The sequence below is a fragment of the Hirundo rustica genome, chromosome 26 (assembly GCF_015227805.2).
Source record: "Hirundo rustica isolate bHirRus1 chromosome 26, bHirRus1.pri.v3, whole genome shotgun sequence".
NCBI lineage: Eukaryota > Metazoa > Chordata > Aves > Passeriformes > Hirundinidae > Hirundo > Hirundo rustica.
Window position 1 is genome coordinate 3,119,212 of NC_053475.1, and position 27,390 is coordinate 3,146,601.

Genomic DNA, 27,390 nt, shown 5'->3' on the forward strand with positions numbered 1-27,390 from the left:
ACCATTCCTGCTGCCAGCAGTTCATTCCCAGGTTTTTCTTTGTCCTGCTGGTGAGAAGGGAAGGCTCTGGATGCTCCTCCTCTTCAGCAGTCTTCCACTGTCCCCCAGATTTTCCTTAATCCATGGAGTTCCGCTCGGTGCTCCATGCCCCGACGACAGCACAGGCGAAGGCTGGATGGGTGATTTCATAATCCAGAGGTTTTCCAACCTTTGTTCACAGCCAAATCCACACTACTGACCCCAGGGACACCTGGCACTGCTGGTCACTGCTGTCCCCATCCCTGTCACGCCAGCAAGGAAGGCTCTCCATGGATGGGAGGGCTGGGAGGGGACAGCAGCACCCCGGATCACCTGATGGGAACGTCCGTGGCTCCTGGAGAGTCCAATATTCCTTCCAGTTCCCAAACTTTAATTGCTCCTCTTCATCAGCATCCAATGGCAGCTGCTGCTGCTCACTTGGGAGTTGGAGAAGGATGAAGCTGAGTTACACCCACCCATCCTCTTATCCCTCCAGCTTCCTGAGACAGAAATTTCTTTTGAAAGTTCCCCAAAAGACATAAAAAGGAACAAAAAGGAACCAGTTTCACTTAACCCTTCCCGTTTTGCACTGGGTGGTTCCCGTTCATCACTTGAAGCTGTCACTTTTCTCCTGGGCCTCCCAAATGCAGCATATTCATGGACATTGATCACAAATCCCCCCTCTGCAAATTAAAATGTTGGGATCCTGTGATGGTTTCAGGTTGAAACTGGGCAGGAAAAAAACAGCACAAGTCTGCCTACCCAAGGAATCATGGAAACATGGAATGGTTTGTGTTGGGAGGACCTGAAAGCTCATCCTATTCCACCCCTGCCATGGCAGGGACACCTCCCACTGTCCCAGGCTGCTCCAATTCCCAATGTCCAGCCTGGCCTTGGGCACTGCCAGGGATCCAGGGGCAGCCACAGCTGCTCTGGGCACCCTGTGCCAGGGCCTCAACACCCTCACAGCCAACAATTCCTGCCCAAATCCCATCCAGCCCTGCCCTCTGGCACTGGGAGCCATTCCCTGTGTCCTGTCCCTCCAGCCCTTGTCCCCAGTCCCTCTGCAGCTCTCCTGGAGCCCCTTCAGGCCCTGCCAGGGGCTCGGAGCTCTCCCTGGAGCCTTCTCCTCTCCAGCTGAGCACCCCCAGCTCTCCCAGCCTGTCCCCAGAGCAGAGGGGGACAATCCCCTCGCTGGCCTGTGGCCACAACTCTGTGGATGCAGCACGTGGCTCCTCCAGCCTCTCTTGCATCACCTCTCCCTGTGCCCTGGGCACTTCCAGGACTGCTCCAACTTCCCCTGCTTTTATTGACACACCAAACAACAACAGGAAATTAACCCCAAGCAAACACCCAGCTGGAATGAAATCACTCCCCTGGGGACCTAAATTAAACCCCAGACCCCACTTTTTAAAGCTTGCACGTGGATTGGGAGGGCTCAGACCCACAGGGGACCTGAATTAAACCCCAGACCCCACTTTTTAAAGCTTGCACGTGGATTGGGAGGGCTCAGACCCACAGGGGACCTGAATTAAACCCCAGACCCCACTTTTTAAAGCTTGCACGTGGATTGGGAGGGCTCAGACCCACAGGGGACCTGAATTAAACCCCAGACCCCACTTTTTAAAGCTTGCACATGGATTGGGAGGGCTCAGACCCACAAGGGACCTGAATTAAACCCCAGACCCCACTTTTTAAAGCTTGCACGTGGATTGGGAAGGCTCAAACCCACAGGGGACCTGAATTAAACCCTAAACCCCACTTTTTAAAGCTTGCACATGGATTGGGAGGGCTCAAACCCACAGGGCCTTTACCAACACCTCGTCCAGCAACCGGTTGTCCCCGCTACCTTGACGAGCTGATGAAAAACCCTCTCCCCACTATCAAAACCCCACGATTAAAACACATCTGCCAGGGAAAGCAGGGCTCTTCTCCATGGAAACAGCATCTGTAGAAATTGCTTTGCTGCTGCTGCTGTAGACTCCAGGACGGTGTAGATAAATGCAGACGAGAGATCCCTGAAGTTGGGTTTTAGAAGATGAGGTTTATTGTAAGGGATGTGAGGCCCTGCTCTGAGCTGCCAGGCTGCAGCTGGTGGCAAGGCCTAGGGAGATGGGGAAGGGAGAGGTTGGGAGTGGAGGAGAGCAAAAAGCAAAGAGCAAAGGGGCAAAGAGCAAGGAGGGCTGAGCCACCTTCGCAGCCCCCTGATAGGGGTCTCGAGGTGGGCTGGAACAGGACTTGTGCCTATGGAGTTACAGATACCTGATACTTCAGGGGAGGGGTACAGGTGTGGGATGAACCATTGGGGGGTGAGACAGAACATTCCATTTGACCTGGGTCTGGCTGCAGGTGACCTTCAGCTGGTCCCATAACTGTTTTCCCAGACATCCAGTAGCTAATACATCTCAAACATCAAAACTTACTTTCAATTCTATCTCACTTACAGGTTTCTCATTCTCAGAATCTAAGCAATCATATTTATAGGGCTTTCTGGCTTCACCCTCCCCAACGAGCATCCCCAGGCGCGCGTACGTTACCTGCTGCGAGGCCGGCACCGGCTGCACCACCGGCGCCTGCGCCGAGGCCGAGGCGTGAAGAGCCACGGAAGCTGCTGAGTCTGATCCACCCTCGGGACTCTGCATGCTCACTGCTGGGGACAGCACAGGGACATCAGTGGGGACAGCACAGCACGGCCACAACCCCCCCCCCCCCCAAGCCCTTCAAACCAGGGGGAAAACCCCAGCGGGAGATCCAGAGGGAAGCGCTGGGAAGGGAGGCAGCTCCCGTCCTACACGCGGGACTCTTTTTTAGTCCTGCGGCTAATTTTAATGCAGAATTATATGGAGGGGGAAAGAAAGTTGCACAATTGTTTCACGGAGGGGAGAGGGAAGGAACAGAAAATGCACTTCTATATTTAACCGAAAAGCGGCGTTGGAAAATTATTGTGTCACGGTGAGCGTGGCACGTGATGGGGAGGAGTAGGGGCACGTTTTTAAAATAATGCTTTCTCCCCCTCTGCCTTAGCACGTTTAACTGCTGCAAAAAGGCTTTTAACCAAACCAAAGCCCGTGCCTGGAGTTTAGCTAAGATTTCACTGGGAAAGTGGAGCGGCCAGCTTGGGTTTATTACCAGAAATAACCGAGGATGTAGAGCGCAAGAAATCATTTAGGAACCCCCGAAGCAGCATCTCCACCCTCCCAGCCCTGCCCTTGCCCCAGAATCCCACCGAGGTCCCAGGACAGCCACAGCATCGCCCTCCAGTGCCACACAGCCCTGCGGAGCTGAGGCGCCCTGCTGTGCCAGCCCTCCCTCCTGGCACTGTCCCAGCCCGTGCCCATCCCTGGGGCACCCAGGGGTGCTGACGTGGGGCTTCTCACAGCGCGCTATGGCATTTTGAGGGGTTTTTTTTGGGGTGGGGGAGCCTTTTTTTCCTCGGTTTCTTGTGAAACTTCCTGCTTAATAAACTGTTTTTAGGAGGGTTTCTGCTGTCGCTTCAAAATCAAAAGGTTAAAAACATCCAGATTTTGGGCAGTGTCATTTCTGCTTTCTTGGCCTCGCTGCCGAGCCTCCAAACAATATTATGATGTCTTTTGTTTTATTTCCCTTCTCCTGCCGGTGTTTAAACTTTTCCCTCAACTTTGTGCAAGTTAAGAGGGAAAAGGAAAAATGAGAAACCGAAAGACACTGGACCTGCTCATTTGTGTTCAAAAGAAATGCAAGGGGATGTGAAGTCACAAAATTTATTCCTTCAGCCCCTGACAAAACCCCCCAAATACTAAATTTCTCCAAAAAAAAAAAAGGTTTTTAAAAGTCCCAATACTCCATGCTCCCACTAGCAAATTACAATTAGTCTCCCAACCTTCCCCAAACCCCAGAGCTCGCAAATCATTCTTCTCACATCTGGGAGAAAAAAAAAAAAACAGATACAGAAGCCACAGAGTCACAATCCAACAATCCCCAGAAACACGGGGAATGAAATCAATATTTATTCCTGTGTCCTCCCCAGGCCCCCGAAGCTGCCCTCAGCACCCCAACCCCTGCAGCTCTGCTATATAAAGGCAGCACCTGCCTCTCCCCATCACTGCCTGGGTTTTAGCCAAAACCTCCCCATGAGAAGATTTCCAGTTGCAACAGCGCCGTGGGATCGGGAAAATAATGATTCTGCCAGTAAATGAGGGAAAGAGCTCCTTGCCTGCTCCAGCCCCTAATTATCGGCAATTAAGCACTCGGCCAGCACATTCCAGTTTGGAATGCTCAGGTGGAGATGCTCAGGGAGGAGAGGGGGGCACTTTTACCACATCTACTCCCCTAACTTTTCCAAAAGTATTTATTGTCCGTCTCTTGTGCCCAGGGCTTTGGTTTGCAGCTTTCCAGGGTTTTCTGAATGTAAAATGTAGCATAGCTACAGGAGAGAGGTGAGTGAGTTGACAGAGATATTTTAATCACCTATTTATGGTTCTGGCAGGGTCAGCTCTTGGCATTTTAGGTCTACAAAAGGTCTCCTTTTAAGTGTGGCTATAATCAGAAAAGAACACTTAGAAAAGATGGAGTTGGACTTTGATGATCCCAGAATATTCCATGACTCGATGATTCCGATCACCAACGACTCATCCCTGCCGAAACATTTTGTCTTCTGCTTTCCCCTCAGTGACCAGAAGAGAGCAGAGGGATGTGGGCAGGGTGGAAGGTGAGTTGTCTGCTGCCAAAATAAATCCCCAGGGTGATTTTCAGGTTTGTTCCACAAGGCAGGCCCTGGCGGTGATGACAGCCACGCCAGACACAAAGGCTCCGAGGAAATCTGCAGATGGCACTTCCAGACAAGGTAGACAGACAGAGAAGTCCTGCACTGCCAAGCCACACGTACAGGACTCGTCATTATTTTATTTATCAGTGCAACATCCTGGAGAAAGAACAATTCACTTCTCATTAAAGCCATCCTGCGCATCCTGAGAATTGGCTTCAGATCCGTGTGCGCCATCTGCTCTGGTTAATTTGTGCTGATGGAAAGCTGACAGCACACACAGAATTCCTGCGCTCCCAGAAACCGGCACAAGGTGCTGCAGAGCCCTGCTGTGCCCTGGCAGCACGGCTGCCAAGAGAGCTGGCACCTTGAGCCAAGGCTCCAGAGGGTGCAGAAAGCATCGGCTTCCAAGGAAATGTGGCACCCAAAGCCTTGCTCTTTCCTCTTCAGCTTGTTTTTGTTTTTTTCAGGACAGGTCACGCGAATCAGAGGTGGGACTGGCGTGGCCTTGGTTCTCATGGGGTATTTAGGTCTTGTGTTTCCATCACGGATTGGTTTGGGTTGGAAAGGATCTTATACCTTAAACCTCCCAGTGTCCCAGGCTGCTCCAAGCCCTGTCCAGCCTGGCCTTGGACACTTCCAGGGATCCAGGGGCAATTCCTCTCTCAAACTCCTCAGCAGTCCCAGGCTCAGGAGCTCCCCTGGAGCTCCCTCAGCCTCGTGCAGCTCTTTGGCAGCTCTGCCACATCCCTGATCAAACCCCTGAGAGCACTCCCTGCTCCCTCCCAGCCCCCTGTTCACCTCTCACAGGGGAGCACATTTTACAGTGCTCTCGATCACCTTGGCAGAAATCACTGGCTCAAAAGCCAGACCTGCTTCCCACAGATCTAAGCTTTGCTCCTTCCTCGTAGATCTGGCCTAAGAGAGAGAGGTTTATCCCACCTGTAGCTCTCTCACAGAAGGACTGACAGAAGCCATCCAAAGGTGTCTCGTGGCCTCTGGCAGCCCCTGGGACTGGGGAGTTTGCAAACTGAGAAGTTAATTAATAATCAACAAAGCTGCTGGTGGGTCACAGAGAGGATCAGCAGCGCCCACAGGTGATATTCTCAGTTCCAGGGCTCCTTACTGGTGATAAGTCAGTTATTGTGGAGAAAGGAGCAGATGGACCTGACCATGCAAAAGGAATAAAATCGTGGTGGGAATCCCAGAATGGTTTAGGTAGGAAGGGCCCTTAAAGCTCATCTTGTTCCAATACCCTGACCCTGGCCAGGGGACACCTCCCACTGTCCCAGGCTGCTCCCAGCCCTGTCCAGCCTGGCCCTGGGCACTGCCAGGGATCCAGGGGCAGCTCTGGGCACCCCGTGCCAAGGCCTCACTGCCCTCACAGCCAGAAATTCCTTTTTAATTTCTAATTTCTTATCTAAATCTGCCCTCTTTCACCTTAATGCCATTCCCCTTGTCCTGTCACTGCATGGCTTTATAAAAAGTCCCTTTCCAGCTCTTTCATAGGCACCTTTTGGACACTAAAAAGCTGCTTTAAGTTCCTCCTTACGGTGGATTTATTCAACACATTGGCATTTCAGGGAGAGACAAGTTTAAAGGCCTGGTTGCTCAACGTGGCCGGTGATGTCACACGGGCCACCAGGGCCCTGGAAGGCATCACAGACATCTGGATTCCAGGTTGCATCATCACTGAATGAATCAGGCAGATAAGGAGGCTGCTGCCGCTGGAAACCTTCTGTTTACACACAGCTATCTCGGTATCCAAGCAAACAGCAGGGACGGGAAAGGAAATTCAGGAAAAAAAACCCCCAAAAACAAAAAAACCAAACTTCTGGGTGCTATTTCTGGTCCTGCCACCAGCTCTCTCCGTGACCTTGAACAGGATGCTTCCCTTTCCCTGTGCTTTCATTTTCCCACTCCTAAAAAAGCCACAGATACTCCCCCAGGCAAGGTGTTTTTCAAGCACTGCTCTCTGAGGGCTGCCAGAAAGACAAGGAGCAACAGTGCAAGCCTTGAGGGCTGATAAAAACTCGGGGTTTCATTCATAAGGAACCTTTGCCTCCCCTGTAAATGGCCTTGCCTTTGTTCACCTCTGCTGCTGAAAGCAGCTCCGAACCCCTGGGAAAACAGAGATAACGGGAGCATTTCAAAATATTTCCTATGTTCCAATTTGCAGGGGCAGTGCTGGGGAAAGGAGGAGGCTACAGAGTGACTCCTTCAAGGGAGGGGATGGAGCAGCACCCCCTGCACCCCAAGAGAGCCTGGGCAAGGAGGGGCTGATGCCAGAGCCGGATTTTTACACAGAATGCTTGAACCGACCCCATTGGCCCCCGAGCCCTCAAACACTAAAGTTTCGGAGCTCAACGCGGAGCCCTCAAACGTGGAAGGAGCTCTGGTGATGTGAGCCAGAGCAGACGTCAGGGAAATGTTTGGTTTATCTGTCCTTGGTGCCGAGGTCCTGGCTCCGCAGAGCCCGTGGCAGCAGCCCCCATCCAGCCCAGGCAGCTCCAAACTCCAAATTAAAGGGGATTGAAATTCCTGGCTTCCTCAGGCTCAGGACTGCTCCTGCTGTAGTTGTGGCCACGCTGCTTTTTAGTTTTATCCTACAGGTCCCCACTGGACATGGATAGAACTCCTTCTCCACCTTATTTTTATTTTTTAAGAGCAGGTCACATAAATCAGGGGTGAGACTGGCACAGCTTTGGTTCTCATGGGGTTATTTAGGTCTTTTTTTTTTTTTTAAGGTGAAAATGTAAAACCTATGAGCTACCCTACAGCAGCAGCCAACTCAGAAAATCATGGAATATGGAAAGTTTTGGATGGGAAGGGACCTCAAAGCTCATCCAGTGTCACCCTGCCATGGCAGGGACACCTCCCACTGCCCCAGGCTACTCCCAGCCCTGTCCAGCCTGGCCTTGGGCACTGCCAGGGATCCAGGGGCAGCCACAGCTGCTCTGGGCACCCTGTGCCAGGGCCTCAACACCCTCCCAGGGAGGAATTTCCTCTCTACAGAATCATACATTTCTATTAGTGCTGCTTTCAGAACATTAAAATTGTTCCTGTCCCAGTGAATCACTCGCTCGTTTGAAGGAAAAAAACCAGATCGTGAACTATTTTATTGAATTTGCTTTTCAAAGCTTACTTGGTTGGTCATTCTTTGATCTTATTTAAACTTTTCAAATTCCTTTATTACATCCTTTTATTTCTAGCAGGACTTTTGAAATTGAATATAATACCGGGATATAAATGAGGGAAAATAAAATATCCTCAGTGAGGGTTTTTGTTAATTTTAAGAACAATCAATTATTAGACCTCTGGGATAAAGTTTTTTTTTTTTATAGCTACTTATATTTAAGCTTCCCAGTAAACCTTGGTGGGTGCTTTTACCTCCATGGGTAAGAAATCCACTGCCCCTGCCCTTGCCATACATAAATGTATGGCATACATACATAACAACTTCTTCTCCAAGGGGATTTAAACGTGGGGCATAAAAATCCAACAGAAAAATGACTGCCTAGAGGTACAGGAAATGTTAAATCAGATTTTTGATGCCTGGAGGATGTATTTATAGAATCCTTTCGGTTGGAAAAGACCTTTGAGATCATTGAGTCCAACCATCGTCACTGCCAAGTCAACCACAAAACCCCACAGCTTTTATTTCAAATTAAAAGGTGGGAGAAGTTTATTTTTCCAGGTGAAGCTGCTCTGATGATGCTGGCCTTTTTTATTTCTGGTGTTCCTCAAACGCCAGCAGCCTCGGCTCTCCAGGTAAACCCGGGCATCCTGAATTTCCAATCATCACCTGCGCAGGCTGTCAGACGCTTCCTGTTGTGAGGATTGAAAAGAAATCTGCAGCTAAAATCTCCACAGACACGGGAGAGAGAGACAAGCTCAGCTACAGCAAGATTTGTATTTGTTGGACTTGATTTTAGAGGTCTTTTCCAACCTTAAAGATTCCGTGGTAGAGCTAAAAGCGTCGCATGCACCAGAATTGCAGGAAACTTGGGAGGTGGATGGGATAGCCAATGGCGTTTTGTACAGGAAAATTCACCTTGAATTAATACAGCAAATAACTTTTGTTCATCTTTAATATTATCAGGAATTAATGAGCCTCAGTTTGTGCTCCACGTTTTCCTCCTGCTGATCGGATCCCAGGCTGGCCAGGGAGGGTGAGTTACCCAGGGAATCTCATCCAACCCCATTTCCATATGCAGGTTCCATGATGCAGCTATGAATTTGTAATATAAATCTCCTGATATCTGTTACTTTACTGAAAAGAATGGGAAGGCTGAAGTTCAACTAAAATAATAATAATAAAACAAATTCCTCATTCACAACACTGACCTGCAAGGATCAATATTAAAATCCGGGTTTTTCTTTGTTTTTTTGGTTGATTTTGTGCTTTTTTGGTGGTTTTTTTTTTTTTTTTTTTTTGCATGCTTTGAAGGGAAGGCTTGTACTTAAAAATAGTTATTTGGTTATTGGAACTTTTATTCAGGTTTACTTGGCTTGGAGCTTAGATAAATGGGAAAACCAGAAGAGCAATAACGGAATGCAGGAGAAATAAAAATGCCATTGAACCATCATGCTCTAGATGGGCTCTAAATGGTATTTTCTCCCCTGACTGCAGAAAAAGGAACCAGAGGATTTACATTTAATGGTTTCACTACTGAGAATTCTCAACACTCTCAAAACAGACTGAAAATAATAGAAGCAATGCAAGGAATGGCTGATTTTGATTCTTTTCTAGCAGATGCAAGCATCCATTTACTTCATCCACCGCACTCTAGGCCGCAGTTATTTTACTAAAGAAAACTTTCTTAAATATTTTCCATTTCATTCAACATTTCTGGCTCAGTCTGGATGTAATAACTTGCCCTGAAAAGGCATTGGTTGTGCTCGAAGCAGGGCACAGAAAGGAAGTGTTTCATTCTTTGGAAGAAGGAACTGGTTTATTTGATGTGAATGAAAACGGATCGAGTGACTTCTCCCTCCTCTGAGGCAAATATTTGTGTTGAACCCAGCCTGGCTCCTGCCTCACACACATCCTTCATCCCTGCTGCTCATGAGACCTCCAAGGAACAACAGGCGTTCCCCTGAAATTCCAGTCAGGAAAACGCCAATTTCATTTTTTCCATCGCCCGAAAAAAAGCTCCCAAGGTGGAGGAGCACAGGAGCGGGACACGGCTCCTAACAAAGACCACGGGGTGCCCCCATCTCTGCATCCTCTTTGGAAAAACACTATTCCAGCTCCCTCAGATGGAGAATCAAAGGAAACTCTTTGCTTTTGATGGCTGAGCAAAGGAGAGCCCAGCATTCCCATTCAGGAATTCTCTTTTCCTCAGACCACACAGGGATGCTGAGAGAGCAAAGCTCCCGCCTCGGCTGTGAGCAGTGGGTGCAGCTCAAAGCTTTGGGATTCTGCCTGTCCAGCACCTGAGCTCAACCTCTGTCCATGGTGTTTGTGCCAGTTGTGACATTCCCTTGGAGGACAACTGGGAGCAGCAATTCCTGGGATTGAATGGCTCTGAAAGCACTGGGAGATGAGCTGCTGCTCAGGATTGAGAGGGAGCCAGGAAATCTCACAGAATCATGGAATGGTTTGGGTGGGAAGGGACCTCAAAGCTCATCCCATTGCAGCCCCTGCCATGGCAGGGACACCTCCCACTGTCCCAGGCTGCTCCCAGCCCTGTCCAGCCTGGCCTTGGGCACTGCCAGGGATCCAGGGGCAGCCACAGCTGCTCTGGGCACCCTGTGCCAGGGCCTCAACACCCTCACAGCCAACAATTCCTGCCCAATCTCCCATCCAGCCCTGCCCTCTGGCACTGGGAGCCATTCCCTGTGTCCTGTCCCTGCAGCTCCTGACCAAGAGCCTCTCTCCAGTTTCCTTGCCAGCCCCTTCAGATCCTGGAAGGATATGGGAGCAGGTTAAGACCAGACAGATCCTTGGCTCATCCAAACCGTGACCTCAGCACCAGAACTCTCCATCCCACGTGGAGGTGACACCGAGCCACCCCACAGAGCCTGGGACAGGGTGGGACAGTGCCCAGCATCCCCCCAGCAGCACCCACCCTTGGGTGGGTACCGTCCCACCAAGGGCTGGAGCAGCCTGCACCTCAGAGCCAGCCCCTCCTCACCCAGCAGGGCAGGGGGAGAGCTCTGGGCCACCTCTGACAGCCAGGACACGTCCCTGTCCCCTCCCAGGCTGCTGGGAGCTGGCACCTGAACCACGTGTCCTCACCTCTCCCCCTTCCATGAGCCCTGTTAAGTGGAGGGGAATGGAAGTGGGAAGCAAACACGCCAAGGAACTCGAAAAGAAGCTTTCTGAAGAGACTACTCATTACACGGCTTCAAAATTTTATAAACAAGAGGAGGCACCAGACCCTGCCACCGATTAGGTTAAATTAATTTAAAACAGAAGCAAATACTGCTTGTCTACGAGCTCCAGTTACCTGGAAACACAGATAAACCCAAAACATACTTTTCAAGGGCAGCAGGCACTATAGTTGGGGTTGGGTTTTTTGTTGTTTTTTTTTTTTTCAGAAACCTGGTCCTCATGGAAAAATACAAATTTGGAAATAGCTTTTATTAGCAAGTTAATAATATACTGAAATACAAATATACACTCAGTCTTTAATTAGATTTCACAGAATTAAGTCAAGTAATATATATACACACACACATAACTGTTGTGTAACAGCCGTTCACTGATCTCTGGTGTTTCTTTAAAAGTAACTTTGAGGACAGAAAAGAGTGAGGAATGGATCTGTGCTGCCCTGGAATCTGGAGTTTCCTTAAGAGCCAGATGAAATTGAAGAGCAAAAACCACAATAGTTTAGGGGTTGCTGGCAAAATCCAAATCCCACGTGCAGGAATCTCAGACATGAACAGGGGCAAAATATTGTCGGGAACATCCCATACAAAAACCTGTCCTGTTTTCTTTTGGGTTAATAACCTGAACACTCTCCAAGCATCAAAAGCCAGAGTGTCCCTGTTCCTGCCCTGCTGCTCCTCACCCTCAGGAGAATCCCAGAATATCCTGAGCTGGGAGGGACCCACAGGATCATCATTCCAGCCCCTGTCCCTGCACAGACACCCCAACAATCCCACCCTGAGCACCCCTGAGAGCGCTGTCCAAACGCTCCTGCAGCTCTGGCAGCCTCGGGGCTGGGACCATTCCCTGGGGAGCCTGGGCAGTGCCCAGCACCCTCGGGGGGAAGAACCTTTCCCTGAGCTCCATCCCAAGGCCTGGCACAGCTCCAGCCCTTGCTGGGGCTCTCACAGATCACCTGCATCACTCACAGCTCTTTACTGGTGAGAAAAGTCCAAGAGGTTCCAGATTTTTAGTGCAGCACAACCCTGTCAACAAGTGGAACTCCTTATTTCTTTCCTATGAACCTCCTAAGCCTTGACTTCAGAAAGGTTTTGCTCCAATGATGGCAAATGTTAGCTAAAAAAACAACATCTGGGTATCTGCTGAGCAGTGAGGATGCTTCCACATCTGGAAGGAGGCGTTAAAAGTCACCTCCGGTGCTCTCCATGTCCAGGCTGTAACAGACACATTGGTGCTACCTGGTGAAAACAAGCACGGGTTCTGGGCTTCAATTAATTGTTTCCCATATTTTTAACATGTACATTGTAGGAGTTTTCCCAGGACTGTGATTCAGTGAGGGAAATACAATTCCTGAAAATATAAATATTCTGAAATAGAATCCCAGAATGGTTTGGATTGGAAGGATCTCAAACCTCATCCCATTCCACCCTGCCATGGCAGGGACACCTCCCACTGTCCCAGGCTGCTCCAAGCCCTGTCCAGCCTGGCCTTGGGCACTGCCAGGGATCCAGGGGCAGCCACAGCTGCTCTGGGCACCCTGTGCCAGGGCCTCAACACCCTCACAGCCAACAATTCCTGCCCAATCTCCCATCCAGCCCTGCCCTCTGGCAGTGGGAAGCAATTCCCTGTGTCCTGTTCCTGCAGGCCCTTGTGAGAAAACAGCGTCTCCAGCAAAAATCTGGCACAAAAGCATTTCCAGCTTCCTTTCCAGGACGCATCTAAAAGTTTCCATCATCAGCCAAACCAGAGCCTCTGGTTCCTTGTCCCCTGCAGAGCTGGTGCCTGCTCCCAGGACAATCCCAGCTACCTGGGTACAGCTAATCCTCCTCTGGCTGAATTGGGCTCGTTTTGGAACAAGGAACTGCAAACCTTGGTGCTGCTTTTTATAGCTTGTCCTATGGCTTTTATATCCTGTCCGACGTCAGACAGCTCCAGAATGTGTCACTTGCTTGAGATGAATTCCAAGAGAACGGTTGAACTCACACCTGTAGCTCCCCAGCCCTCATTTTTTACTTGCTTAGTGGAGACAACCCTTCACTGGCTGTAAGACCAAGCAGCCTTTTGGGAATTTCAGTGGGAAGCAGGAAAATTACTGCAGTATTCCATGGAGATTGGCTGCAGTATTGCATGGGGTTTAGATGCAGTATTGCATGGGGTTTAGAAGCAGTATTCCATGGGGATTGGCTGCAGTATTGCATGGGGTTTAGATGCAGTATTGCATGGGGTTTAGATGCAGTATTCCATGGAGATTGGCTGCAGTATTCCACAGGGATTTACTGCAGTATTCCATGGGGATTGGCTGCAGTATTCCACAGGGATTTGCTGCAGTATTCCATGGAGAATTGCTGCAGTATTCCACGGGGATGTGGGGCGGCAGCAGCAGCTGTTTCCAGCCAGCACAGCAGGAACTGCTGCCAGCACAGCCCAGGGTGTTGCTATTTATTCACACAGCACCACTCAGGAGCGTTGTGGTGCCTCACGAAGTGAAGCAGAAGAAGCAACAAACACAACCCGGGGCTGTTTGGAGAAGGGATGACTTTGTGTCAGATTTTACAGCTTCAGGGGAGTCAGGGCTCCGCATCTCCAGAAGATCCCACCATGGGGTGAACTGTGGGATGAACCGGGGGTTTGTACTTTGGGAGGCAGAAGAGGAGGAGGCAAAGGAGGAAGAAGAGAAGGAAGAGAAGGAAGAGGAGGAGGAGATTCCAGGTTGTCCCAGCTCAGCACCACACAGGGAACATTGCTCTGGCCAGGAGTTGGTGTAACTGGGGACCACCTCAAAAATCTGAGCTCTGCTGCTGCACTCCACAGAAAATGGAATCAGGGAGAAGAGACCTGGAGAAGGACTTTGGGCAGGGGCCTGGAGGGACAGGACAAGGGGGAATGGCTTCAAACTGCCAGAGGGTTGGGTTAGATGGGATATTGAGAAGGGATCACCACCTGGGAGGGTGGTGAGGGGCTGGGATGGAATTCCCAGAGAAGCTGTGGCTGCCCTTGGATCCCTGGAACTGTCCAAGCACTGGGCTTGGAGCACCCTGGGACAGTGGAATGAGTCCCTGCCCGTGGCAGGGGTGGCACTGGATGGGCTTTGAGGACCTTTCCAGCCCAAACTGTCCCATGATTCTGTGATCTTCAGCCACTCCTCAGTCACACGGGGTGGCCCAAAATTAAACTCCCAGCAGCTCCTCAGCTACCCCATCGCTGTGTCCAGTGCACATTTCAGCAAGCACAAGGACACCAGCAATTCCTTCCCCACCTTCGCACTGCCCCAGCGAGGACGGGGAAGGAGCTGGGGATTTTTTTCTGTGGCAATTTAAGGTTCATAAATCTGCCAGTGACTGGCACAGATTCCAGGACTAAACAAGACCCCAAATAGAAGACAGAAACTATCTAGAGACAGGCAATTCTCCCTGGAAAGGCAAAGAGAAGGCTGCTGTAGGTGTCCTAGAAACGCAGTTTGGAATATGGATTTGAATATTCTGCACTTGGAGAACGGCACTGGTGGATTTTTGGTGAGGACAGCAGTAAGATAAAGTGTATCCTACAAGAACAGGAGGAGATAAACAGCTCCCAACGGCTCCACACTGCTCCACCAGCTCCCACTGTCCCAAAGAAAGAGAATTGACTGCTACAGAACTGGAATTAACCGAGCGAGATCATTTATGCAGGCAATAAATTCCTGTGGGCAGCGTTTTTGGCCTGGAAAACCAGTGGGTGGCTTTGTGACAGGCAGCTCACCCCAGTGACCTTTCTGTGTCTGGTCTGGCTGGACAAGAGCACTGAGGATGCCAAAACCCACCTCATCCCACCATCTCCAAAACACACCACACCCAAAACCCACCTCATCCCACCATCCCTGTTACCCTGGTTTTTCTGAGTTTTTTAAAGGTTTTGAATTTTCATAAAAATGGAGTCAGATCTTTTTAGTTACTGTACAATATTAAAAGCAGTTCTACCTTTTTCCCACATATGTAACATAAACAAATCCTTTGTTTTTCATTCTCTGTCCTTTGTTTGCATATTTCTGACCTGAAAACAATTGTAACTGACGGCTGGTCTGGCCAGTTGGCTTGAGAGGTGAAAACTCTAAAAGCCAATCTTCTGCTAGACCCACAGATGTATATAAAGTAAGAAATAAAACAAAGAGGCTCTCTCTCCGCCTGGATTCAGCCTTGAGCCGGATCGGAGAAGGACCTCTGCCCTGCGAAACCTCTCTCTCCGTGTGACTGCTTTGTGTGTCTCGGAAACACATCCCCAAACTCACCTCATCTCACCTACTCCCCAAACCCACCATCCCCAAACCCCATCTCATCCCACCCCACCATCCTCAAAACTCACCTGATCCAACCATCCCCAAAACTCACCTCATCTCACCTACTCCCCAAACCCACCATCCCCAAAACCCATCTCATCCCACCCCACCATCCCTAAAACCCGCCTCACCCCACCATCCCCAAAACTCACCTGATCCAACCATCCCCAAAACTCACCTGATCCAACCATCCCCAAAACTCACCTCATCTCACCTACCCCCAAACCCACCTCACCCCACCATCCCTAAAACCCAGGTGACCCCGCCATCCCCAAAACCCATCTCATCCCACCCCACCATCCCCAAAACTCACCTGATCCAACCATCCCCAAAACTCACCTCATCTCACCTACTCCCAAACCCACCTCACCCCACCATCCCCAAAACCCATCTCACCCCCATCCCCCCCAAGGCCTGCCTCCCTCCAGATGCTCCTGATGCTCCAGGACGAGTGAGGAAGATTTAAACCCTTTTGAACCACAAACTGGGACGGGGTAGGGGGAAGAAGAGGTGGGAATATCTTCGCTGCTAACCCTGAGACCCCCTCGCAGAGGTTTCGAGGAGCGGCCCAAGCTCCCAGATCCCTGCGGCGGGCGAGGAAGCGGCGGATGGCGGGGAGGATGCGGGGGAGGCTGCGATGTTTGGGGAGCAACAGCGGTTGCCAGTGGTGACGCTGTCCCCTCCCCGGTCCCCTCCCCGGTCCTTTCCCGTTGCCGGGAGACGCGGGGAGCGTTTCCCAAACCAAACATCCCCATCCCTCTGCCCGCCTGACGAAATATGTCAGCGGGTATTTTCGGGAGGGCGGGCGAGGCAGGACGGACAAATAACGCCTCTGCCATGGAAACTGCGAGGGGGGAGCCGCGGGCTCCGCCGAGGCTTTTGTTTCGGTTCGGGTTTATTTTATTGGATTGTTATTTCAGAATGAACGGATTAGTGGGTTCGGGGAGAGCTCGTCAAAGCGGATGCTCGGGAGAGAAATCTTTTTTTGTTCGGTTTGGGGGGGTTTTAAAAATAATATTAAGGAAATTTTGGAGCTGGGAGTAAACTACTCAGGGTGTTTCTGCGCTCCTGAACACACACAAGTCCCTCAGCAAGTTCTCTTTCAACTTATTTCTTTTTTTTTTTTTCCCCCTCACTTATTTGTAGATCCCTCGAAGTTTTCCAGCAGAATTTAGATCCTTTTCAAGCAGGGCTTAGCTTACTTAAAACAGGTTTGCTTTTCTTGGTGGTGGCTGTGAATCCAGGCAAAGGCAGCCAGGCTGGGAAATGAGCTTTTGGGAGAGGGGTGTGTGTGTGTGTGTGTGGTTTCGGAGTGTCCTCTGATTTGATGGAGAGGAGAAATTAATCAAAAGGATGTTTTCTTCTAGTGCCGTGAACACGGAAAGCTAATTTAAATTCTCCACATCGATATTTTTTTTACATTAGGATTTGAGGCAATTAATCATAAGCAAAAGTGTAGAGACACTCGGAGGACTTTAAGGGAGGACTTGCTCTGGGGAAATAAAGATTAGAGAAAAGCTTTTGTTGGGCTGGTGGAAACATCATTGTCCCGGGTGCCGTGGTCTGATCGAGCACATAAAAGTTCTGCTGTGCTTGCTGATCATCACTGAGGCCACAGAGTGCTGTCACAGGTCCCCAGACTCAACAGGAGCAGATCTGGGGCAGAATTTGTCCCTCCAGCTTTTCAATCTCAGCTTAGGCAGTGGCATCGCTTCAGTTCACCTTGGCGGTGATCAATAAAAGCTCAGCACCGGTGATTTCCAGGGGTGGGCGCTTTCAGTGCTTCCTTTGGTGTTTCTGCAGGTGTTTTCCTACTGATCACAGAATCACTAAGTTGGGAAAAGAGCTGCAGGATAAAGCCCAGCCTCAGCTGGAATGCACGGGCCCCCAGGGCGCTGCACAAGCTTGGACTGAGGCATTCACTTCTCGGAGGCACATGTCATAAAAAAGCTGGAATCACTCGTTCACTGGATAAAAAGGAAAAGTCACAATCCTGAGCACGTTTTAAATAAAGCCTCCCAAAATTTGGGTTCTTTGTTTAAGGATTTTTTTTTTCCCTCAGCTATTGCTGACCCAGCCCTCAAACTACTCCTTGGTCTTTTAGCATTTATCTCCTTCTCAGGGGAACTGCCCTGCACGAGAAGAGTAAACCCAGAAATATTCTGAAGGAGGCAAATAATCTTTTGCTGGAGATGTTCAGAGCAGCTACTTATGGAAGACAGGCAAGAGCAACTTAAAAATGACAACTGGAAATTAAAAAGTCATCATTTGAAGACTCTCCCTGGCAAAGGGATAACACAGAGAGCACCTGCAGCTCTTTGAGGTGATCCGGGAGCGTTTACACTCATTAATGAAAAAGTCAATCAAACCGAGCTCATCCAACCCTTGCCCATCCCACCACTGCTTTAAGGCCAACTTCAGCCCTGCAGCCTCCGAACTGTGTGAAAATGGTTAAAAGATGCTTTAGCACATTTGGCCAAGTGAAGGACTTCAAAAGAGAATTCTGGTCACGCCAGCAGAAGGAGCAAAGGTGGACGTGACCAACCTCCTGACAACTCTGGGCTCACTCAAAGCCCAGCCTGTGAAACCAGCCCAAACTCCCTGTCTGGACCCCCTTGCTCCTTACACCGGAATTCCTGCAGGGATATCTTTGCTGGCACTGACCCAAGAGCCATCAGCTCCTCTCAGAGTGTAAAAGAGACCAGCTGCCCTCAAAGACCCACTATATTTATTCCAAATTAAATCCAAGATCCTTCTCACTTCATCCCTTTCTCCTAAGTGCCCTTTTCCCTGCTTTAATATGCTAAAAATTACTGCTGGGATGAGGAAAACACATTAAAATTGAGAGTTCACACCTCTCAAGTGTGGATGGCAGCGGAGGTTTTAGGATTCCAGTTGCTGGAGTCCTGTAACTCCCACAAGTGCCTGATGAGGAAAAGGGTTTCCAGCTTTCCAACTTTTACTGGAAAAAAAAAAAAAAAAAAGTCAGGAGAAGAACACGATTTCAGAAAATCACTATTTAAACTGTCAGCCTTCCTTATTTTTTATCTCCTAGTGGGTTTTAACCCAGCCTTATACTCTGGGGCATTTCTGTTCTCATGGGGGAAGAAGTTTATTTGCACTCATAGAGCAGCTCAACCCCACTCCCCTTTTTTTTTCCCCCCCGGTTTCTTTCTACTTTTGCTTTTCAGAAGACGAAATGAACTTCTTGCAGGAAGGAGAGCAATGCAAGGAGTGTTAAGTGTGACTGCAGGAGCTATTTCCAGTCTCTACAGCATTTACTGAGCAGTATATTGAAGAGGCCATGAAATGCTAATGATCTCCAGACTGCCAGAGATACCGTCCTAAATAGAAGGGAAAAAATCTCTTTGAGATATATTTTTTTTTTTCTTTTTGCCTATTCCATCTCCAGAAAAACCACACAAAACTTTAACACCTCCCCTTGGCTAAAGCTCTCCAAGTTACACTTGAAAAAAAAAAAAAAACCCCGAAAAGGAAAACCAGATGGGGGTGGGGGAGTGGATAGAGATGATCCAGAGCTAAAATATCCATTAGTGGTAAATTCCACAATCTCCTCCCCTTCCCACCAAAAAAAAAACAACAAACCAACCCCCCCCAAAAAACCCCAAGCGGGCTGCATGGGTCAGATTCCACCCGCAGACCCAGGAACCAGCTCCAAACACATTCACTCAGCCCTTTTTGTTCTCTTGCTTGTCTAAGTGGCTGCTAGGCAACCCCAGCAGCATCGCTGCTCATATGCATTAAGTATTAACTATTATTTCATTCCTTCCCCTCCCCTCCTCTTCCCACAAAAAGGCAGCAACCTCAATTCCTGGCAGATCATTCTTTTCCCAAAAGGGAATGCTGCCTGAAGGAAGCTGGGAATGGAGCCGTGGAAGGGGTGGATATTCCCAGTTTAGTTCCAGGGTGCATCCACCACCCTGCACTACCCACCTGGAGCTCTCCTTAGGGGATGGAAAACTCATTTTTGGTACACCGGGAGATGCAGCTGCTCCGAGCCAAGCTCTGGAGGGAATTGCAGTGCTGCCCACACAGGGAGCCAAAAATTCCGGTGTCGGTTTGGTGAAGCAGCGACCACCCCCGCTGCTGCAGCCCTTGTGTCCCTCTGGAGGTGGGAATTCAGTGGGAATAAGCCCTGATTCTGCCAGAGATGGACAGCAGCAAGGATGCTGCTGCCCTGCCCAAGGTAGGATTTGAGACACAATTCAAGGATTTCTGCTCCCCTCCCTCTGAGAGCCGGTTGTGGGAGCAGCATCCCCATCCCTGCCAAAGGCAACTCCTCCAGCCGTTCCAGGGGCTGTTCTGTCTGAAGAAATAAACATCAAAATTGGGATGGGACAGAAGAAAGCAGAAGCTGGTGGTGTTTAGAAATGTCTGGGATACTTCAGCTCAGCAAAGAAATCCAGTGATGTATGGAGCTCCCCTCAGCCTGGTCCCTAACTTTGGTGAGGCTCCTGTACCATTACCAGGACAATCATTACAACAGAGGAGGATAGGTGCTGCTCGGGATAACAAAACCTCAGGAAAATTAATTTTTCACCTGCAGGAAGACTCCAGGAAGCAGGAGAGGGAAGGCTGCTGATAGGCAGAGCCCTGCACTCTTCCAGCCCAGTGACATTTCTGAGTAATTACAAACCCTTACGATCCATTATAATGTTAATTTACAGGCCAGTTGTTGTGGAGAAGTGTGATTAGATGTTGTGTAGCTACGATGCAGACTGGAAGGAATGCTAAGAATGCCTCCGCTCCGAACTGAAGTGAGCAGCAGCGGGAAGAGCGGGAGCTGGAGCAGAGAGGGGCATCCCAGACACCTGCAGCTCCTGGGCAGGATCACAGGCACGGGGCACGTCCTGGCAGCAGGGATCAGACCCTCTTCTGCTTCCAGAGAAGCTGCCAAGCAATGGAAAAGTTCACAGAATCATGGAATGGTTTGGGTTGGACCTCAAATCCCATCCAGCGCCACCCCTGCCATGGCAGGGACACCTCCCACTGTCCCTCCCAGCCCTGTCCAGCCTGGCCTTGGGCACTGCCAGGGATGCAGGGGCAGCCACAGCTGCTCTGGGCACCCTGTGCCAGGCCCTCACTGCCCTCACAGAGAGGAATTTCTCCCCAGCACCTTTTGTGTGAGATCTGCACACTGTGTGTGTGGGAGGGAGAGGGTCTCGCTCGTGTCACTCCTCACATCTTCCAAACAAAGAAATGAGCATTTGCCTTCAGCTGGGAGCATCCTATTGATTTATGTCACCAGTCCAATTCAAGGGTCCAGGCTAAGTGTTTTCTCTAATACAGACCAGCCAGAAAATGTTTGTTTTTCAAATTACGAGACATTTCTCATGTTGGGGCTTCACTCCTAACCAATACCAGTTGAGGATGACAACTTTTAAAAAGGCTTTAAAGGATGACAAAACCTGTTAAAAAGGTTTAAAAAATGAAAAAAAAACCCCTCTTTATACACAATGTCTGCCCATTTCACAATGAAGAGAGGCAAAACTTGTAATTTTAATTTTTTTTTAACACTAATGTCACAGAGCATTTGGAACCAGAATGAGGCATAATTTCATTTCTGAAGCCTCCCCATTAAAAGGGCTGCCAGATTTGATATAAATTTTCCTCTACAAAACAAATTGATTAAATGCAGACTGAAGTGGAGTCCCTAAAGCTTTGTCACAGCAAACTTCACGCAGCAGTTTTGTAATTTGCAGGTGGAAACACATCAGAACATTCATTTTCAGCCTCATACAAGCACCTCATTAGTCTGCAAAGTAATATTTTTCATCTGTGAATAGTATCTAAATTATTCAGGGATGGAAAAAACAAATCCATCTCCTCTGGAAAGGAAAGCCACCAGCTACTGAGAGCAGAGAGATTCTTCTCCTAAGGCCAAACAATCAGCAATGCAAATACCAGTGGAGAAGTGCAGCCCTGTGAGCAAAGAGAAAGGTTTTCTAGGAATACTCTTGCAGGGAAAAAGGGTTTTGTGACATCATTTAGGCTGGAAAAGAACTCCCAGACCATCGAGCCCAAGCTGTGACTGATCCCCAGCCCAGAGCACTGAGTGCCACGTCCTGGACACCTCCAGGGATGGGGACTCCAAACCTCCCTGGGCAGTGCTTCCAATGTTTAATTTAAATTATTACATTATTAACATCCTTACGTAATGCAATTCTTAACATTCCAATGTTAAATCCCTCCCGATGGCCAGGCTGAGAGGGTGCAGCAGCTCACGAGGGAGCAGAAAAGGCAGAGGGAGAAGGAATCTCCTCAGCATCTCCTGAGGTTCTGACACAGCCAGGCCAGCACACCTGGAGCTGCTTTTTTTCCCCGTGGATATTTCAAATCTCAGTCTCCTGCCACGCTCAGGGAGAGTTGAAATGGGGACAGGGAGGTGTCTCCTGTGCCACTCCATGCCCCAAACCGTGCCCTGGAGTTCATCTCACACCACGCCCTGCGCGGGCTCGGGCCCTGTCGGGACATTCGCACAGATTTAATTCTCTGAGCCCATGAAGGGGGAGGAACCAGGGCTCCTCTGCCAGCCTCAGCTCTCTCTTGGCCACCCAAATGTTGGCAAATTCCCACAAGGAGCCCAGTTGCCAGTGCAAGGATTAACTCGTTTTTGTTCCAGCCTCCCTTCCAGCCACACCCCGGCTGACCTCAAAGAGTTTTGTGCCAAAGCTCAAGGACCAGGAGCAGATTTCCTCTTTCTGGAGCACCAAAGGAGGCAGGAGGATGCTGCCCAGGCTGCAGCTCCTGGATATTTGTGTCTCCAGGAGCAGCAGCTGAATATTGCTGGGTTCAAGCACTCCCCAGACTTGTCTGGGGCATCGACTGGTTCTGGATTTTGGAAAATCACAGTGCGAGAACACTGAAGCAGCAGCAGCAGCAGCAGCAGCTTTCTGGTTCCGCTGTGAAGAATACTGAAGATCTGCCATCACACGAAGCAGAGGGAGATCAGTCTGAGGCACTGAGGACCAAGACCCTGCTCTGTGTGGGCTGAGAAGCTTTCAAAGGATTTCTTTTCCATAGGAGACATTGCAGAAAAGGCTTGATAACTCACCTCAAGCTGACTCTCCTGCCTGAGCTACCCAGTTTCTAAAGGATCAGAGGAATCAGCGTTCAGGTCTTCCACTGTACTAGGGATTCACTCAATTTTCCTTTTCAAGTTATGAATTGTTTGATTATCACCCCATTATTGCTCTCTTAACTTTCCTTTGTGACTGAATTGCATAAACCTGTAGTTAAAAACACACAACCTAACACTAATCTGATATTCCACAGGGTAAACCTCCTCTTGGCAGCGTTCTTCCCAAACAGACAAAGAAGGAAAAGAGTCCTGGAGGAAGGGGAGAGAGGACAGGTCACAGAGATGAAACTCCACTTTATTCTGTTATTGAGGTTTTGGGGTTTCTACACCGTCCACACTCCTCTCTGACTCACAGGTCTCTGATGGGCCGTGAGCTGTGGGTATTTATGAGCCAAACTTGTTCCAACAGCTCAAAGCATTTTAGAAACAGCTTCCAGCAGCTCTGGAGAGCCTCAGACCAGCAGGTAGCCAGGAAAGACCACGGTACTGCCAATTTTAACAGCAGGATGATTTGTTCTCTTAAAAAAAAAACCTTAACCTTTCATTGGCTCCTTCATTTACCAAGGAGAGATTTGGGTGGGGAATGGTGGGGAGAGTCTCTTCTGTGCAGCCAGATGGAATTCCAAACCCAGTTAGTTCAGGCAGGGAGCGAAGGGGAAGATGTCAAAATATGTTTTCCGTGAACGTAACAGCGGAAAACACGAGTGGTTTAAAATACAGTGTACAAACAATTACTGCTCTGCTACCAGAACCTGTGCCAACAGGAGGGGTTTTGTCACCATAGTCAGTTTAAACCAACAGCAACAGTTGTAAGTCAGAATTATGGTATTTTATGCTGAAATATTTGCTTGGGGTGCTACTTGACATCAGACTTTAGTCAAAATAAGCTTTAGCAAATGATATGTTAAACGATCCCATCTGCCTGTTTCAAAGGCAAAAAAAGCCGAGTAGATTTTGTTAATCCTGAATTTCCAGTTCAACCTTCCAGACTAGAAGGGACATTTTCTGCTCTTATTCACCACGTGGTGCTAAAGTGAATGGAGTTATTGGTATAGAGCAGAGGAGTCCAGCAATCAAGACATTAACAGCAAATTTTAACAATCAATAGAACATTGATTTTTTTTTTTTTTTTTTTTTTTTTTTTTTTTTTTTTTTTTTTTTTACTGGAGACGTTTTACTTTCTGCAGATGGAAGGGAGAAAAAAAAGAGAGCACCATCATCTTCCCTGCATCTGCACTCAGGTGCTGTGGCAGAAAACACTCCAGAAGGAATAATTCTCCTTGCTCTGCACTCACAGCTGAGGGGTTTTGTCTCTCACAATCACTTTGTGCCAGAGTGGGGGGTGACTTGGGGGGTGACTCCCGCTCCAGGAGTGACACAAAGGCACAGAGGGAGCCTGGAGTGGCACAGTCCAGGACTTGGACCCAAAGGAGCGACAGGGAGGGGTTTATAGGAGTTCACAAGAGGTGGTGGTGTCTAGGAAAGGCAGTGACAGCTGTGGAGGGAGAGAAGGGGAAAGGGGAGAGGGGAAAGGAGGAAAGGGGAAAAGAGGAGAAGAGGTAAGGGGAAAAGAGAAAGGAGGAAGGGAAGGGAAGGGAAGGGAAGGGAAGGGAAGGGAAGGGAAGGGAAGGGAAGGGAAGGGAAGGGAAGGGAAGGGAAGGGAAGGGAAGGGAAGGGAAGGGAAGGGAAGGGAAGGGAAGGGAAGGGAAGGGAAGGGAAGGGAAGGGAAGGGAAGGGAAGGGAAGGGAAGGGAAGGGAAGGGAAGGGAAGGGAAGGGAAGGGAAGGGAAGGGAGAGATTTAATCAAACAGTGCTTGCAGCCTGGCTCTCCAGTCCCACGAGCCTCTGCACTCTTGTGAGCAAGGGCCAAAGTTGTTTGTGCCTCTGCAGTGGGAAAACAGTGACAGTTGTCCAAAACTCAGGGAATGGCATCCCTAGGGGTGATTGACCTCCCAGCCAGGCCAGCAGCACTCAGCATCCTCCAAGGACTCACACAGCTCGCTGTACCCAGCTGAGGCTGGAGGGAGGGGCAGGCTTTTAATATTAAAATCCTGTGTTAGTACATTATTGAACCTCATTACTGCCTATGGCCTCTAACCAGTCTGCACACGCTCTTGTTTTGGGGGAAATCATTCTTCCAGGGAACGGGCAGCAGCTCTGCTCTTACATTAACTTTCAGATTGTTGATACAGGAAAAATTAGTAAAATTTTTATAAACCTGAGAAAGAAAAAGGTATAAAAATCACTGCAGAGTGGCCAGAGGCTGCCAGTTGTCACCAACTCCCACTTCACTGCTGTGCCACAACGGTTATAAACCTGAAGTGTAAAGTGGAAATTCATCCGCAGACAATTTACTTTTCCCCAGCAGAATATTGCATGATGTTCTGTCTAATCACATAATTCAATCCTCATATATTCAGAAAGCACTCAGAAATCAGGAGAATGCATTCAAAGTGTTCACTGTGTGGAACAGTTCATTGCCCAAACATCACAATATAAATTCAAGCAAGAAGCTGCCAAAATGAAAAAGTTAGAACAGAAATTCCTTAGTGATTGACTAAGGAGAGACTCATCACCAAAGCATTGAGTAATTCTTAGGGAAAGTGAATTCGAATTGCAGCATGTGATGTATTAATTATTTGGTGGCAGTTGAAGGAAAAAGCTTGGGTTTTAAGGACACGAGGTTAGAACACAGCTGGAGGAATTTAACCCATTATGTAAATTGACTTTTTAAATGTGCAAAGAGGGAAATGTCCTGAGTTTCACTGGGTCCTGCAAACAGAGCAATATAGAATAACAGAGTTTTGCTCATCTGCAGTTCATTTTTGTTCCAAAATTCCTTTTTTAGAGCATCCTAGCTGTGTGTTTGTCTGGATTGTAAAACAGCCTGAAGAGTGACACTGGAGTCACTTCAGCAAGAACTGCCCCAAGCACTCATTCCCCCAAATTTCTCTAATTAAACCATTTCCCAGGGGTTTGTTGGCTGTTTTCCCTCTCTCAATTTTTTTCAGCACCAAAACACAGCACTGAGCATCATCTCTGCATCTCCACCAGCTCAGGCCCTGCAGGATCCCTACCCCCAGCAAACTGGGAGAGGAAATTTTAAAATAAGAAAATAGGAAAATCCTCTGGGTAGGGGCTTTTCCTGGGGGATCATTTCCAGGGAGCAGAAAGAAGCCAGGAGGTCCCTTCCAACCAAACCATTCTGGGATTCTCTAAGTGCCTCTGAACAAAATATTCCAGGAGGGCACAAAGCAGAAAAATAATGACACCATCCCACCCCCCCCCCCAAAAAAAAAAAAACCAAACAAAAAAAAGGAAGTAGAACAGCAATGACACCATCCTCAAAAAATGTGTGTCTTGTTTTGATCGGTGAGTAAACCAACAATCACCTGAGGCTTTCAAAGCACTTTACAAATATTGCTCCTTATGAGTTTGCCCATCTTAACTTTCGGGCTTCTAGGGAAAAGAAAAGGAAAAGAAAAGCAGGGATTGAATTATTCCCTACTGGAAAATGGAAATGAAAGCACAGAGCAAATGAAGTAGGGTTTCCCAAACACACTCTGAAGTGAATGGATGTGGATTGTGGATCAGAAAAATCCAGATCAGAGATTAATTCACAGCTCAGAGCACAGGTCTGAGTGTGGGAGCACAGAAAGCCCAGTGAGGATGGAGTCCAGAGGCAAAGAGATGAATCAGAAATGTGGAATAAACACCCCTGGAACTGCACTTGATCACAATTCACTCTTGGAATTGCACTCTCTCATAATGTGTCCGTATATGTATGTATACAGGTATATTTCATACATCAGTGGGTAGAAATATCTAGAAAATGACCCAAATCCCACAGACCCTGATACAGCTGCAGCCCCAAGGCCTGAAAACCCAGAGGTTTTGTGACAGTCACACCCTCAGATGTTTTGATATGAAAATATCTCCTTTCAGTCCTCAGGAAGGAAGTGGTGATTTTGATTTTTCACAAAGACAGAGCCTGCAAGGAACCTGTGGAGCTGAAGACAAAGCACATTTCCCCACAGTGCAGCCGCCAGGGACTTCAAAATCCTCAGCATGACAAGATGGATCACGTTTGTACGACAGATTCCATCCATGAAAAAGGGGCAGAAAAGGACAAAGTGAGGCTCACTCTGCAATCCATTCCTTGTAATCACAGAATCATGGAATGGTTTGGGTGGGAAGGGACTTTGGAGATCATGGCAGGGACACCTCCCACTGTCCCAGGCTGCTCCCAGCCCTGTCCAGCCTGGCCTTGGGCACTGCCAGGGATCCAGGGGCAGCCACAGCTGCTCTGGGCACCCTGTGCCAGGGCCTCACCACCCTCACAGCCAACAATTCCTGCCCAATCTCCCACAAAAATCTCCCCTTTTCCAGTGGGAGCCATTCCCTGTGTCCTGTCCCTCCAGCCCTTGTCCCCAGTCCCTCTGCAGCTCTCCTGGAGCCCCTCCAGGCCCTGCCAGGGGCTCGGAGCTCTCCCTGGAGCCTTCTCCTCTCCACCTGAGCACCCCCAGCTCCGGAGCAGAGGGGCTCCAGCATCCCGGTGGCTCTAACCTCACTCTCCATGGGGTTTATCCCTAATTAACAGGGTTAATTAGCCCCGAGGTTGCTCACTGCGGCCACAGCCCATCCCACCAGCCCGGGTGGGTGACGAAGCTGCGCTGGAATGTCCTGGATGGGGATCGCGGAGGAGGCTCCTGTGAGGGATGAAAGGCGCTGACAGCACGGGGTGATTAAATAATTAACCCCCTGTGGGACGATCTTTGCTCTGCCTCTCCCGTGAAAACCTCTGAGAGCATTTTGGGGCACGGAGCAGACCCCACCCCAGGCAGGGTAAGAGATTATCGGGATCCTTCTGGGGTTCCTGGC

The 27,390-nt window shown here is 49.1% G+C and overlaps 1 protein-coding gene across 7 annotated transcripts in view; it reads right to left on the reverse strand.

Annotated features, from left to right (window-relative positions):
- Positions 1–27,390, reverse strand: part of RFX2 (regulatory factor X2) — a 66,820-nt gene that overhangs the window by 30,367 nt on the left and 9,063 nt on the right. For 5 of the 7 annotated variants that reach the window (XM_040086637.2, XM_040086639.2, XM_040086640.2 and 2 more), the window contains exon 2: positions 2,556–2,665. In XM_040086637.2, coding sequence (XP_039942571.1) covers positions 2,556–2,660 — 105 coding nt within the window. In that variant the 5' untranslated portion in view covers positions 2,661–2,665. Of the gene's footprint in view, positions 1–2,555; positions 2,669–27,390 lie in introns of all 7 variants that reach the window. The other 2 variants (XM_040086636.2, XM_040086635.2) reach the window with 1 other exon arrangement.